This window comes from Sorex araneus, chromosome 1 (genome assembly GCF_027595985.1).
Source record: "Sorex araneus isolate mSorAra2 chromosome 1, mSorAra2.pri, whole genome shotgun sequence".
NCBI classification, from domain to species: Eukaryota; Metazoa; Chordata; class Mammalia; order Eulipotyphla; family Soricidae; genus Sorex; species Sorex araneus.
The window spans coordinates 353,481,815-353,498,332 of record NC_073302.1 but is presented as its reverse complement, the minus strand read 5'-3'; the positions used below and the strand labels follow the sequence as shown (position 1 = coordinate 353,498,332).

Sequence of the window (16,518 nt, the reverse complement as noted above, 5' to 3'; positions counted from 1 at the left end):
GTCATACAATGGGAAAAAATATGTTTTAAATAGTTTATCAAAGCGGGTGGGAGGCTGGGAGTGGATGCCGACACTGGGTGAGGCTCGACTGGCCACTGTGTGCCTGAAACTGTTCCACGCAGCCTACATAAACATCGGTCATAAAACAAAGGTTTCGAGGGAAGAGAATGTAATGCTTGAATTAAAATTTACATAAGAAATTGTAGACAGAAGCAACATTGTAGAGAATTGGCTTAGTGATCCAGAGCAAACAAGGGGAATTCTCCAGGCACAGAGAAGAAAGGTGATGTGGACCCAAAAACGGAGCTGCAGGGCCAGGACAACAGTGCAGCAGGCTTGCCTTGCATGCCGCCAACCGGGTTCCATCCCTGAGACTTCTTACAGTTCCCTGAGCTGCCAGGAGTGATCCCTGAGAGCAGAGCCAGGAGTAAGTCCTGGGTACCACCAGGTATCGCCCAAAAATGAAAAATGGAGCTACACCTCATGGATAACTTTTTTCAAATGACTTGATTTACACTCCATGGTTCACAGAGTTGTTCACGTTATAATTGTTGCAGGAAATTTAATGTTCCAGTTCAAGTCCCACCACCAATGTCTTTCCTTCCACCATTGTTCCATTTCCCACCCACCCTACAAGCCTATCCCCATAACAGACACAAAATAATTCACTTTTTATTGGTTGGAACGACTAAGTGGTTATGGGATTTATTAAACAGTAATTCAGTAAAAGAAAATTTGTGAGAATTGTTACATCTTACCATGGGGTCATTAAGTCCTTGTCTGAGAGTTTACTTACGCTGTTTGTTGCAAATTGAACCCTCTGTGTTATTGTTTGTGTTTGTTGAGCTTCTTTGACCTCCATGTTACTTTCCCATCTAATGTCAGTATTGTGGAATTTGGAGTGTCACATGGCCACGAGTGTGGCCGGAACTCCAGCATCTGTAGAACTCGAGACTTGTAGGTCCTGGCCCGCAATCTCTTCCAGGATGAGCTCTGGAGCCGAGCTGCTGAGTTTGCATGGCAGCTGCTGTGTGGCTTGGGGGTATGGGTGGGGGCAGGCTGCCTCCCCCCACTCCGAGAAGACCCAGGGTCCTCAGCCTGAAAACTGGCGTACCTAGGATTTTTGTCGATTGGCGTCTCTGTAGATATTAGTCATAAAGCAGTGCATTTGGGCTGTTCATTTGGTGGCAGCTGGGGGATGGGTGCAGCTGCGAGGACCTTGGCAGGGCAGGACTCAGCCCAGCATCCTCCCAAAGGTACCCCAGAGTTTCGTCAAGGAGACCTGTGTACCCTGATTGTAGCAGTTTGGCTTGCATCTCATCAGAGACAGTCATGCACCTGTAAAGCCGGGCCAGTGAGTGTACATGGTGGAGGCTGTGGCACGTGATAGATATTGTTCTTAAAGAGGAGACCAGAAAGAATAGACTAGATACAGCGTAGCCAGCGTAAGAAAGGAAAATCTGCTGGTGATGAAGTTTAAGTTTTTCTGCTTCAGAGAATGCAGGTCCTCAGAAATTACAAGCATACGACAAAATTAGATTCAACTTCACTGTATCCTTTAATTTTTTTTTTAATTCAGATTCTGCTCCCAAAGTTGTACAAACTTTCAGAATGCAAAGGGAAGAAGAGCAATTAGGTTGGCTTCGTACATGTTTTCAAAAAAGAAAGATTAAAGACTGCTAGGACTGCTTACAGACTTTGAGCGCGCACGCGCGCGCGCACACACACACACACACACACACACACATACACACACACACACAAAAGCACATTATAGTGTCCCAACCTGAAATTGGGACTGCACCCTGTATGAAAGCAATAAGGATCAGCATCCAGCTCTATAAGGGCGCCCATGTCTTACTGAACGCCTGAAAATCATTCAGTGCTGCGTTATGAAGCCAACAGATCACTGGGAACCAGGCACGTTCACTGCATGGTTTCTTTCCATTTTTCTCTCTGTTGACTTTTCTCTCATAATAAAACATTGGACAGAAGTCTAAAAGAGTCCTCATGAAGACATAATAAAAGTAACAGGGGCTGAAGAAACAGTGCAATGGGTAGGGCATTTGCCTTGAATGCAGCTGACCTGGGTTTGGTCCCTGCACCCCATGGAGCTTTCAAGCCTTACCAGGAGTAATCCAGGAGTGCTCCCTCTTCCAAACGATATTAAATTTTTAAAAAGGGAGCAGTGCTTAGTATTTAAATACTTAAACGTGTATATCTTAACTCGTGCTGTAGATGTTTTTAAACCAAATCCCTCCCCACAGTTTTGTAACATTTAAAATATAGAATCCGGCTAATTCTCAGTGTTAGAACTATTCAGTAGTTAAAGAAAAAAAGCATCAAAATATTACAATGCTATTTCTTTAATTACTTTTAGTCCTGTGGGATCCATTATATCTTAACATGAATATACCATTTTTCAGTTAAGACGACATTCTCTAGAGACATGTATGGAATTTCTTACTTGGTCATTTTTGCTCCAGACCAGTTATATAGTAACATCCATTTTCCAAACATTTTCAAAGAAAATGCTACCAAGAATGCTAACTGTGAGTAAATAAGAGAAATCAACTTAAACCAAACCCCAGGGTTACAAATCCCTTGCGCCCTCCTCCCTCACTGGTCTGGGTGTGCAGCCGTTGCTGTCTCTGTCCAGGCTCTGCACCGCCTAGAGGCCTGACTCGTTTCTGTCAGTCTTCTGGATTTTCTTGTTCTGCTTTGCAGGACAAAACTGCTATCATTGTGTTCTTGCATTCAGCTCCTTTCACTGCAAAGAACTTTGGATTGCAGAAAGGAGTGTTTGTAAGGACTCCCATGAATGCCCACACCACGTTTGCTTTTCCCACAAGGAGATGTGGGACCAGCAAAAAAGAAAGTGATGCGATAATTCGGGTAATGTGCACAAGTGAGCCAGCCCCCCCGACTTGCTCTCGGAGCTGGTTCCATCTGTGACTTTTGCGGGGCTAATGTGCAAGTTGGCATGTTCAGGGTGCTTAGGCTGGTAGACTTTGGGGATAACGGTGAACAGCAAATGCCTGAGAGCAGGGAGATTTTTGTCGGTCTCTCTTTTTTTGGTAGCTTGCTAGGCTCTCCAAGAGGGACAGAGGAATCGAACCCAGGTTAGCCACATGCAAGGCAAAAGCCCTACCTGCTGTGCTGTCGCATGCTACTGAGAGTATCCCTCCCACACTGCAGAGCCTGGCAAGCTACCCGTGGTGTATTCCATATATCAAAAAAGTAACAAGTCTCAGAATGGAGACGTTACTGGTGCCCACTCCAGCAAATCATTGAACAACGGGATGCCAGCAGGACGACAGTGGTACAGTACTACAGTACAGTACTTAGCTTTTTTTGTTTTAATTTTATATATTTAATTTTTTAATTTTTTTATTAGTGAATCACCGTGAGACAAAGTTACAGACTTACAGGTTTTCATGCTTATGTTTCAGTCATACAATGATCGAGTACCCATCCCTCCACCAGTGCCCATTTTCCACCACCAATGATCCCTCCCACCACCCTCCCATCCCCTTCACCCCACCCTTCCTCTGTGGCAGGGCATTCCCGTTTGCTCACTCTCTCTTTTTGGGTGTTGTGGTTTGCTACAGAGGTATTAAGTAGGCATCATGTTCGGTCTATAGTCTATTTTCAGCCCGTACCTCCCAACACTAGTGGGCCTGCCTAGCACCCAGTGCTTTCTTTTTTCATTGTATGTTTTTCACTGGAGATGTATTTGGCTGCCACATAGTACATTTTTGGCGCAAGGTAGGATTATGGTGTACCTCTTCAAATTTAGAGTCAAGAAAATTTAGTCACATTAAATATACTTTCAATAACTTCAGCCGTCTGGACTCCCTGGAGAGCATATAGAAACACAACAAAGCAAGTCATTTGTCACTGCTTTTTCCACAGGTAAGTCATCCATAGTACTAAGTAGAGCATGAGATACGTATTTTCTTTTTTAAAGCTACACATTTTTTTTCAAAGGCTAATTATGGCCCTCGATACTTTTTCAGTCTGATACACAGCCTTCCCCACTTATCTTAGCAAATGAATTTCTGGTTTTCCATTGTCATTTTAGCTGACTTTGTTGTATACTAGGAATATTTGAGTAAGAATGGGAAATGTGGAAGCCATTCCAGACTGACCCACGGTACAGCGCACAGGCAGAGAGACGTGTGGGCATATATGTAGTGGCCATCCTTTGCTCCCCAAATGCTTTTCCCTCAGTGTTTGCACCTGAGTTTCAAATTTGGAAGTGCATATTTGCAAGCAGCAATACAAAAGCATTCATAAAGAATGTATAATCTCTAAAAATGTCGAGAACATCCCTGCTCCCAGTCAATTTTTAAGTATGAAACTGACCAAAGTTAAGTACGTAACTTCTGTGTAACGAGAGAAGTTCATTTTCAAGGCAGATAAAATCCAGTCTTTAGGTATAAATGGTATGAATGACATTCCTTTTTAATTAATTTTTAAATTAAGGCACCATAATTTGCAAAGTTGTTCACAGTTGCGGTTTAGACACACGATGATCTCAAGTGGCCCCACCAGTGTCGCAGGCTCCCTCCCAGACCCCGAGAGCCCCCAGCTATTAAGTCTCGTTGTTCAGGTTTGGGGTCTCATAGCTTCAGTGTTGTGCGCTCTGTGCTCTGGATATTTGCTTCTGCCAGTCCCTAATGCCACCAGTGTGCCTGAGTCCTCTTGCTGCATGGCCCTCATTGCTTCCATCTATCTCTCCTCACCTTCCCCTTCTCTTACTTCCCTTTTCCTCCCTGGGGCTAGGGGGATCAAGGCATCTCCCCTTTAACCCGTTGCACTCCCTCATCCAGTTACCACATGTAAGGGTTACCACATCACCCTGTGCTGATCATTTTTATTCTGGCTTACTTCATTTGACATGATGTCTTCTATTTCCATTCATGTTGCTGTGAATTTCATAATTCCAGATTATAGCTGCATAGTATTCCACGGTATGTATATATGCCACATCATCATTGCCCACTGATCTTGGACATCTAGGTTGCTTTCAAATCTTTCCTTATTTTTTGATTATGTAAAACAAATTTAGAATTTATTTTATTGAATCATTGTGAATTACAAAGTTACAAAGATACTTATGATTATGTTTCAGGCATATATTGTTCCAACGCCAATCCCTTCACCCATTGCCCACTGCTCTCCACCAATGTCCCCAGCTTCCCTCCTGCCCCGCAGCCTGCCTTTGTGGGCAGACACTGTTCCCCTCCCATTGTCCTAGCGTTCCCTTCCCTAACTTATCGCCTCACACCCAGTGGCAAGCTTCCTACTGAAAACCAGTTCTCCTACTCTTCATTTCTATTGCCATTGGGCCTCCGATATTCCCCTAAGGTGTTTCTTTCTGAGAGGGATCATTGAGAGAGATCACTCAGATCTTGGTTATTGTACTGAATGCTGCAGTGAATAACAGTGTGCGCATGTCCTTTTTAATGAACATTTTTCTGTCCTGGGAAGAGAAACCTAAAAGTGGAATCACTGGGTCATATGGCAGCTCAATTTTAAGTTTACTGAAAGTTCTCCACACCTTTTCAAACCAGACAACATTCCCCGAGCTGTGGATGAGGGTTCCTTTCACCACACCCCTACCAACACAGATTGTCTGTTTTAAAATGTGCCATTCTCACTGATATGAGATGGTATCTCATTGTTGTTTTGATTTGGATTTCCCTAAAAATAAATCATGATGAGCATTGTTTCTTGTGTTTGTTGACCATCCATTTTCCTCAGAGAAGTGCCTGTTCATTTCTCCTCTCCTCCTTTTGATGGGGTTTGTAGATTTTATTATTGTTGTTGTTGATCTTTGTGAGTACTTTTTAGATCCTGGACATCAACCCTTTATCTGAGAATGCATATATATTTTTCCCCACTCAGTTAACGGTCTTTTATTTTTAGCCTGTTTCTTTTGCCATAGAGAAACTTTTTAGTTTGACAAAGTTCCATTTTAGTTTTGATTCTGTAGTTTTGGCCAATAGCCTCATATTGTTGAAGACATATTTGATGTCTAGGACTTGGAGCATTCTGCCTGTATTTTCCTCAGTGTACTTTATTCAGGTGTTTGATCCAGTTTGAGTTGACTTTTTGTAAGGTGTGAGATATAGATCCTGCTTTTTACACGTGGTTATCCAACCCTTCCAACAGCATTTATTGAAGAACCTGTCTTTTTTCCATTTCATGCTCTTAGCTTCTTTGTCAGTTAGTGACCATGAAAGGCAGTCTTTTAAAAATTTCTTAGCCGGGGGTCAGAATGACAATACAGCGGGTAGGGTGTTTGCCCTGCATGTGGCTGACCTAGATTTCATCCCAGCATCCCATACAGTCCCTCGGGCACCACCAGGAGTAGTTCCTGAGCGGAGTCAGGAGTAACCCCTGTGCATTGCCAGGTGTGACCCAAAAAGTAAAATTTCTTAGTCGTGTATGGTTTGAGCACGCAAAAACTTAGATAGGAGGGTCCACAAGGGGTGTTGTCTTATGGCACCCTGTTAAGCCAGGCTGGGGATGCCTTTGGGTGTGTTCTAAGCGCTACAATATCACTGCTAATTTTTCCTATAGCAACATGAATTTGTTGCTGCTTGAGTCAGAGAAGAATGGAGAAGCACTCCTTTTTTTCTTTCTGCAAGTAAGGTCATTCCGATGGTCTGACTTTTCCTCTTTGTAGCTGAAGTGCCAGTTCCCTTGCCAATTTCAGTATTTTGATGAGTTTTGTTTTCCATGATTTTCATTACCATTTTTTCAATTGCTCCCTTCCTTTTTGGGGACATAAATCTGGTACATTGTTGGTGCGCTGGAGTTCTGGAGTTTGAGCTGCTGCGAGATGTGCGACGTCAGACCGGCAGAGCCCTTGGCTTCCCCCTGCTGGTGACCAGCGTCATTGCTGTCAGTTTTCGCCTACACTGCCCTTGGCTTCCCTCTGCTGGCGGCCAGCGTCATTGCAGTCAGCTTTCGCCTTCACTGCCCTTGGCTTCCCCCTGCCTGTGGCCAGCGTCATTGCAGCCAGATCTGGCTTCACTGCCTGCCTGTTAACGATCTAGCAAAGGAATGATGGTAACATGTGGATCTTGTACTAGTAAAATCAGATGGATCATTATAGAGAGAGGGAGAAGTAAATTAGGCACTCATCACTAAATTTTGGTGTGTACGGAGAGAGTTCAAAATGACTTCTGAGAGTTAAACACATATTTCTCAAATATATATATACTCCTCTAGTGATATACCAGTTTGGCTCCAGGACTGTTAGCATGTGCTTGGAACATGCATGCATGGGGGAGTAGGCTGTCAAATACCATAGTGAGTGCATTATTTTATCTCTGTGCTGTTATGCGTGTTCTGTATATACTGATCTGTGTGCCCACACTGACAGGTGATAAGTATAAATCAGTAACAGAATCATGATAGGGTTACGGGCTTCATACATATGGATTCATGCATCCATTGCACGTGTGTTGTCTTCACATATGGTTTCTAAGGTGTAAGAAAATTTTAGGTCGTTAAGGATCTGGTCCATTTTCCCAAGTCTAAGCATTCTATATTCTAAAATTCTCCTAATTTATCTTCTGATTATTGCTTCCCTCGACAGTACAGACTAGTGTGGATTCACAAGTGGGGCTGTTCTATGAACATTGTGCTTCCACTTTTGTAAAACCTGTTTTCCCTTTGTGAGAGCAGAACCACACCAACAGTCTGCGCTGACACAGGCCAGTGCTGCACGCATGGTCACCGTACCCACATACTAGCTACACACATGGTCGCTGTGCTCACACTAGCCACATGTGTGGTTACCGCTACTCACACGCTAGCCACACACATGGTTGCCGTGCTCACACTGAATCACACTCATGGTTGCCGTGCTCACACACTAGTCACACATGTGGTCGCCGTGCTCACACACTAGCCACATGTGTGGTCGCTGTGCACACACACTGAGTCACACGCATGGTTGCTGTGCTCACACTAGCCGCATGTGTGGTCGCCATTCTCACACTAGCTGCACATGTGGTTGCCATGCTCACTGAGTCACATGCATGGTTATCATGCTCACACACTAGCCGCACACGTGATTGTCATGCTCACACACTAGCTGCATGCTTGGCGGCCATGCTTGCACACTAGCTGTATATGTGATCTCCGTGCTCACACACTAGTCCCACGCTTTGTTGCCATGCTCACACAGTAGCCTCATGCATGATCATTGTGCTCCTACACTAGCTGCACATGTGATTGTCATGCTCACATACTAGATGCACACGTGGTCACCATGCTCACATACTAGCTGCATGCATGATCACCATGTTTGCACTAGGCCTCATACTCTCTTGTCTGTTGCAGTGTCTGCAAATGTGTACTACATGTGCTGCAGCCCGGGCCGGGGCAGAGCCCGAGCACTGCATATGGCCCACGGGGGACCTTGGAAGGAAGCTCAGCTCTTCATACTTGCCAGTGGGCTCATCATTGAGCCATTTCCGGGGCCTTTCTCTAAAATTCTCAAATGTGTTCTTATTTTCTATCACTTAGCAAAAATATAAATCCCCATGTACTGGTCATCCTACTTCAGTAGCAATCAACGTTTATAATTTATGTAAGTAAATTGTACATAGAAAGAGAATGTCAGTGAACACTTTCATGGCAGGCAGGAGAAGAAATCAGCCAGCCGTGGTGCATGATTTCATTCCTCATCGTCCTAAGAAAGGGGAATACATTTCTAGGAATAGGAATTGGCCAGATAGGAATAAAATGTCAACATTATTTTTTATCCCCAAGGTAAAACATGTTGTTAAAAAATGGATTCTAAGCACAGGTTCTTTTTGTAAGTAAAAAGAAATTTGACTTAGAAGGAAAGTGTTTTTAAAAACTGGCTCCCTCGCTCGCGCTCACTTGCACGCTGACCTCATTCTCTCCCTCCCCTGGGGGGCTCCTGCTTTTCGATCCCTCTTTCTGCAGTACTCTGGGTTTGACAGTTAATCTCTGCAGCATTCGGACTTTCCTAACTTAATAGAACAAACTAACTGGGTAGAATTTATTCAGTAAAGAGAAATGAATGGCCAATGCTAATCACATCAGATAGCAACCTCAATTTTTGAAATATGTGTTCTGGGTTATTTATATAAGGGCAATCTGATACTCTACTTTTTAATCAATCTTTCTTATTTGAACCTCTCAACTCAGATCTGCCAAGTGAGTATTCAGTCTTATTCAAGACATGTGCGCCATAACCGAATTCTTAATAGCTAAATTTCTTATTCTCCTTATTTCATTTTTGTTACTTCTAAATATCAAATAAAAAAATTGTATTTTAAATGGAAAATACCCTTTTGAAACTATGCTTCACCTTAGAAACAATTTCCTCATTTATTTTCTATTTTGTCACCTACTACACTGCCAGATTTTTATTTGATTTTTATTATAAAGCATAATTAATCAGAAAATAATTATCCTCAAGAGGTGACATTGAGAACATTCCCTAATATTTTTCCACAAGTGTGAGAGCCTTTATCCCTGAACCCTTCCGTATGAAGATTTCAACATTGATGATGAAATGCGGTTTTGTAAAATTCTGACTTTGCATAATGGAGATGATTTTATATGGTTTCTCTCATGACCACGTAGAGAATCAGGCCTAACCTTTTATCTGGGGCCTTTCTGTCACCTCCTCTTATGCCATGGAGGCCAGCTGTGGGGGGAGCCCACACGCCGTCGAGGTCCCACTGTCGAGGGGATGCTCTGTCACTTGCGTTCACCTGCCCCAAGCACAGCTGAGTGGGCGCCCGGAGAGAACGGCTTAAGTGGACAGGTGCTGCTCGCCTCTGCTCCATCGGGGTCCTGGGCTTCTGCCCATTGCAGAGAGGTTCTGGCTGGGACGTGGAGGGTGGCAGGTGGGACTGGCCTCAGGGGCCCGGGCAGACCCTACAAGGCCCGTTTGGCTTCTGACCTGCAGGTCCCGCCTGGCACAGAGGCTGATGTGGCACCCGCAGCAGAGGGAGCCCCCGAGGGAGTGGTCGAGCCAGAGAAGGCAGCGGAGCCCGGGGCAGAGGCCAGGCTAGAGGAGACTCCGGCCGAGACGGACACCACGGAGGCTGGAGAGCACGAGCAGCCGCAGCCAGAAGAAGCAGAAGCCGCCGCACCGCAGGTGAGCCTCCAGGGAATGAATAAAGGCTCTGCAGGGGGGGCGGGGGGGGGGGGGAGCTCGGTTGGTGTTGGGGTGGCCCCAGGAGTGGGGTGTCCACTGCACTCGCCCAGAGAAGTGTCTCAGGACAGTCCACTCGGCCAGCACCGGCACAGACTGGGCTGGTCGCCCAAGAGGAAGGGAGGAAGGAACAGGAGGGGAGGGGGAGGGAACCACAGGGTTGCTGTGTGACTGAGAAGTGACTTGAAGGGACGTAGGCCAGTGCAAGGTGAGGGTGAGAGACCAGCTGTTGGCCATCCAGTCACATGGTGGCGAGAGCTTTTCTGTGGTGATGATTGCCATCAGCCCTGTTGTTATTAAATTTGCTGTTAAATTTCTCTCGCCAAAATCCCATCTCTGTGTTGGTCTTTCCAAAAAAAAAAAAGTCACTGAATACAGAAGGGAAGTTGGGGTCAGCACCTGCTCTGTGCTTCCTCCTGGAGTGTTTGGGGGCGACTGTCCACATAGCTCCAGCTGCAACCTCAAACCCAGGAAGACACGTGGGCGGCTCCCCTGAAGCTTCCTTCCCTCAGCCCCTTGGGGGGGGCAGGCACAGGGTAGAGAGCTGGGTGGGCTTGATAACATCAAGCTTTCCTTTTTCATGATTCCTTGACACATAATAAATTTCCCCAACTATCTCTAGAGTTCCTTCAAGTTTAAAATTGAATTATCACTTTTAAAAGCACTGGTACCGGGAGTGTTTGGAGAACACTTTATTACTTTTTTCATTAGATTTTCTGGTCACGGTGCCCAAAGCTTTTTTGTCTGTATTGTTGTACGTATTAAAAGAGTGTATCATTTTCTCCAAATTGGAGAATAGACATACTCGTGTCAATTAGTAGCTGAAGGAGTACAGAATTTGATCCCAAAGGCAAACATGTCTCCAGACTTCCATCATGCTAGGAAACTTTCCTCTCATTGATCTTTATTAAAAAGTAGAAGTGACTGGCTGAGGAAATGCAGTGGTTCGGAGGAGCATGCCTGCATCACCCTTAGCCCCAGATTTTAGGGAGGAGAAGGGAAGAAACAGTGAAGGGGAAGGGGAGAAGAGACAGACAGAAGCAACGGGGGCAGGGGCCAAGGGCACTCAGATACTTGGGTGGTGTCAGGGAGTGAGAACCGTAAATACCCAAACCACAGAACCATAACACTGGAATCACGAGATGCACATTTTAATAGCCAGCTTTCAATGATGCCTGTCAGATGGCAGAGTGGGGCAGGGAGGGACCCTGGGGAAGCTGTGGAGGGGAGCAGACGCTGGTGGCAGGATCAGTGATGGGCCATTGTGTGTCAAAAGCCCAATTTTGAATAACTTTATAAATCATGGTGCTTTAACAAAATAAAATTTTGGAAAGAAAAAAAGAAGTAGAAGCAAGGTCTGGGTTCTTTGGTTTTGCTTTGACCCCAGAGAGCAGCCCACTGGAGCCCCTTCAGTGCTGGGGGGGTGCCAGTGACAGCCAGCATGGCAGGGCGGGTGTTACCCAGCTCAGGCCCGACACTGCCATCAGGGTTTCAGGCGGCCCCAGCAGCCCTGGGTGCAGAGGTGGCACAGGTGAAGTGTCAGCTTCAAGCAAGCGCATGTGCCCAGCCAGCCAAGATTTGGGTCGCTGCCCGTGTGAGACCATGCTAGGACCCCTCCACACCCTTCCAGGGTGGGTCCCCGATATTCGACTCACCCTCTCGGGGTCCCCGGACCCTCACTCTTCCCAGACTGCCTGACTGGTCAAGCATCCAGAGATTACCACACGGGCTGGAGCGATAGCACAGTGGGTAGGGCGTTTGCCTTCCATGCAGCCGACCCGGGTTCGATTCCTTTGTCCCTCTCGGAGAGCCCGGCAAGCTACCGAGAGTATCCCACCCACCCGGCAGAGCCTGGCAAGCTACCCGTGGCGTATTCGATATGCCAAAAACAGTAACAAGTCTCACGGGCTGGAGCAATAGCACAGCGGGTAGGGTGTTTGCCTTGCATGTGGCCGACCCCGGGTTCAATTCCCAGCATCCCATATGGTCCCCTGAGCACTGCCTGGGGTGATTCCTGAGTGCAGAGCCAGGAGTAACCCTTGTGCACCGCCAGGTGTGACCCAAAAAGCAAAAAAAAAAAAAAACAAACAAGTCTCACAATGGAGACGTTACTGGTGCCCGCTCGAGCAAACCGATGGGCAACGGGATCACAGTGACAGTGACAGGTCCCTGTCTCAGGGGCACTGTCAGGACGGGTCTTAAGGCAGAGGCCGGAGCCAGCAGGAGTCAGGGCGGAGTCTGAGGAGCAGGAGGCCCCTCCCAGCCTGGCCTGGCCACAGCGCATTGCTCTTCCTGCAGGAGAAGGTCATCCCCTCCGTGGTCATCGAGCCTGCCTCCAACAATGAAGGGGACGGAGAGCACGACGTGCCGGCAGGGACGGCTCTCCCAAGCGGCGACTCGGAGCAGCCCGCGCCCGGCCCCACGGCAGGCCAGGCCCTGCAGGACCTGCCACCCGGCTTCCTCTATAAGGTCTGAGCTGGTCTCCTTTCTCCATCTGCTGGTCACTCGGCCTTCCGTTGCCCCGAGGTCCTCTGGCTTGAAATTTAGGATCTCCAATGTGTTGGCAGGAGATAGGCTTTGTGTGTACGGCTTCCCCTTCCCCAGACATTCTGAGCCAGAAACCCGGTATGGTATGGTCTTTGCAGAAGAAGGCCATGAGAAGTGATTCCCCTGCTGTTGTACTGTCACACCGGCCCCAGTTTCCTTATTAATCAGATTTTAAGAAATCTTTCTGTAACAGGAAAGATGGGTAAAGAGACAGGGCAGCTTATTTTTAAGGAACGAACTTGGAAGAAGCAGTAATTAAGCCCTAGAGAAGTAATACACAAAATAATGAATATAAACAATACTGTATTATAGTCCTCAAACCTGCTAAGGACCAGGACTTAATTTTTCAAACCACTACAAAGAAATAATAATGTGTAATATGACAAAGGCATGCAGTGTGGTCATACTGTGACATGTACATCAAATTGATGTGCTGTATACCGTAGAGTAGACTTAGGCAGAGATCCAAGTCAGATGTATTTTATTGGGGGAAAAAAGGGAAAGAAAGATGCAGATTGGCATGTTTTAAAGGCTGTGATAAGGAATGAAGTGGATTTAAAAAGTAATGGCTAAAAGTCAGTAGGTTTTTTTTTTTATAACCTAAAAATAGTAATTTTACCAGTTATGAATCTTTGTTCAGAGGAACTATCCAGTGAGTATTTTGAGTTCTGGTTAAGAAACATAAAAAATATCAGTGAGAATAAGACAGCAATCGTCCAACAAAAAACCCCTAAGAATTAGAATTAATGACCAACTTCTCAGCTGTTGTTTGTGACCAGAGGCATTAGGTCAGTAATACACACCCAGTATAGTGACTTCAGCCTGAGTGGGGCTGAGTCAGAAGCTGTGTTTTATGTAAACAGAGAAAGGCCTCTCCCTGTCCTGGGGGCCTTCTCCTACTCTGAGTGTGGCCTGGACCTCTGTCTCTGTCCTGACTCTCAGTTGATAATCTGCTTGGAATATTTTTATGCCTGTGCCCCTTTTTCTTTGAAATGAGCCGGTTCTCCCGAAATCCTTTGCAGGTGGAAACGCTGCACGATTTTGAGGCGGCAAATTCCGATGAACTGAACCTGCAGAGGGGAGACGTGGTGTTGGTGGTGCCCTCGGATTCGGAAGCCGACCAGGTAAAGGGCGGGCAGAAGGTGCTGTGCTCTGAGGAGTTTCATCAGGTGTCAGGTTGGCAGGTGACTTCTGGAAACAAATGTTTGTTTTCTGAGATGCTGCCCGGAGGCCCTGAAGGGGGGTGCAGGCTTGATCTGACCTGCAGGATGCCCAGCCCTCTGTCAGGACGCTCTTACCTTACTGGGTATCGTCACGGGTGTGGGGGCTACCTGTGTGGATGCGTTTTACAGAGTCAGTGAAGAGACTCTGTGTAGTTATCTTGAATTCATGGATATTTGTTCTACATATTTTTGTATGTGGCTGGAGTGATAGCACATAACTGGTAGGGAGTTTGCCTTGCATACAGTTGACCTGGGTTCAATTCCTCCGCCCCTCTTAGAGAGCCCGGCAAGCTACAAGAGTATCTCGCCCACGTGGCAGATCCTGGCAAGCTACCTGTGGTGTATTCGATATGCCAAAAACAGTAACAAGTCTCACAATGGAGATGTTACTGGTGTCCACTCGAGCAAATCTATGAGCCACAGGGTGACAGTGACAGTGATATGTTTTATATATATATTTATATATTGTGGGTCTGTTTCAGTTTTGTGTTTACTCTGGGCTATTTGTCCTGGGCCATACCTCAGAGCCGTGGCCTGTCTGGTGCTTGGGTAAAGAAACTGAGAGGTTTAATCCGTTCTGTAGTCTGGTGGGATCCAGCCCTTCAGCCCTTCATTCCCCTCGGCAGTGCTGAGTCTCAGGCATTTGGTCTCCTTCTGCAGCGCCCTCTGGAAGCCTGGCACAGCCCTCGGCCCTGAGGGCCGGAAAAGGGACTGTCGGTATGCTTCTCTGGGACGGGGACTCCCCCCACCTCGGACGCCTTCTGTCCAGATGGCGCCTATAAGCTGGAGCTGTTCTCAAGCTCCCCTTCATCCTCTGGGTCTCTGCCACTGCTGAGGACGGTCCTCGCAGAGAGGATCAGCGCCACAGTAGCTCCCGTCTCCCCCGAGCACTTCCCTGCGTCGGGGTCTCAGCATTCTCTGCCTCCTGTGGAGCACGCTGAGTGCTCCCAGAATGCTCCTACCATGTCCAGCCTCATCATTCATGACAGTGCCACTGAGTAAGCTTTTGTATGGAATGTTTTATAAGACATCGTCCTTTCTCTGTATGATGAGTTGGTTATGTGTATATATGTGCATATTGTGATTTTGTAAATATGACTGTTCTCATGCTTAGAAAATGTTCTGTACAGCAGTATTTTGCTAATACAGTTGACTTTGCCATTACCAAAACTGGGAATCTTTAGTCTGCCATATAGCTTAAGGTGTTAAATTTTAATATTTTAAATTTCCTAGCTAACGATTGAAATTAGGTAATATTCCCACTTTACCCTGTAAATAATATTGCAGGATGCCATGATTATGGGTTTTGTGTCTGCCATTTATTTGAACACTTTTTAAACATGTAATTTTACTTGGTTCTATTAGACTCATTCATTGTAAACAAAGTCAAATACAGACACTTCTGGGGAGAACAAAGTTTTATAATCTTCCTAGAGGTTTATAAGACATTTTGTTACCATCTTTAATTTTAAGTATAACTTTATCCTTCAAATATGTAACATCATAATTTTAAAGAAGACATTTTTTCTCATCGGTGAGGATATTCTGAGTTGTTTTATTGATTCATTATTTTCTCAGTGGTATTTTCCTGCGGTTGAAAATTGGACTGTCTAAATGCTTGTATTTCTTGTCTACATAGTAGCATCAATTTATAGCCTTAGATTATATCAAAAGGGAATGTATTCAGTTTCCTTATTTAATTTTTGAGACCTCATTTTATCTGATGTACTTGAGCTGTACTGGGGGTTGGTTCCGATTAAATCTGGCCATTGTTCATCCTCCTTGGAGAGTAAAGTCTCTCCTGGGCCAGTTAACTTTAAAAAGATGGTCATTTCCCACTAATTTTGCATCCCACGGTCTGTGTGTTTCACAAAGCCCTCGCTCAGCTCCACGCCCCCCCACCCCCCAGCGCTGCTCATCGTTGTCTCAGGAGTAGGCAGCGGCTGTTCCTCAGCCCTGTCCATCTCCAGTGCCGCCGTCAGGGACAGTTCTTTAATGCTCCTGTCACCCTGTTCTAGCTTTATAACGGCTCTCCCATCTAGGCGCATCTTTATAGGCCCTAGACCATCGACAGCTGTCTGGGATGGATGTTTCATGACGAGCTGGATGCTTCAGCGAGGGTGGCCTGGCTTCAGCCGGTGTCTGGTTCATATAAACTTGAAAAGCGGATGGTGTTGGGGCGGCAGCAAACTCAGCAGTGGCACCAGGGACACATCAGCTGGCGTTTGACACGCCTTCTATCTGATATTTACTCCAGTGGTGAGACAGGAGCCAGAGAGCCCCCAGGTGGTTCTGGGTGGAATACAGAAGGTCCCCCTCCCTCCCCACCGTGGCCTCAGCAGGGCCCTCGAGCCCTTTCCCACGAGAGACAGGCCTTTCCATGAGATGGTATTCCCACATGTCCCTGGCCATGGTTCTTTTCTCACGTTCTGAGCTAGTTAGCATCCATTAATTATACTTCATATGAGATAACTGGGGTTTTATTTTGGGGACGGGGGGCTCCACTCCTGGCTCTACTCAGAGTGATTC

General features: G+C 46.2%; 1 protein-coding gene across 5 annotated transcripts in view; it reads left to right on the top strand.

Moving 5' to 3' along the window:
• The window catches only part of AMPH (amphiphysin), a 241,854-nt gene that overhangs the window by 223,739 nt on the left and 1,597 nt on the right, over positions 1–16,518 (top strand). For all 5 annotated transcript variants that reach the window (XM_055147158.1, XM_055147157.1, XM_055147155.1 and 2 more), the window contains 3 exons: positions 9,971–10,162; positions 12,518–12,688; positions 13,789–13,890. In XM_055147158.1, the coding sequence (XP_055003133.1) occupies positions 9,971–10,162; positions 12,518–12,688; positions 13,789–13,890 (465 nt within the window). The remainder of the gene's footprint in view (positions 1–9,970; positions 10,163–12,517; positions 12,689–13,788; positions 13,891–16,518) is intronic.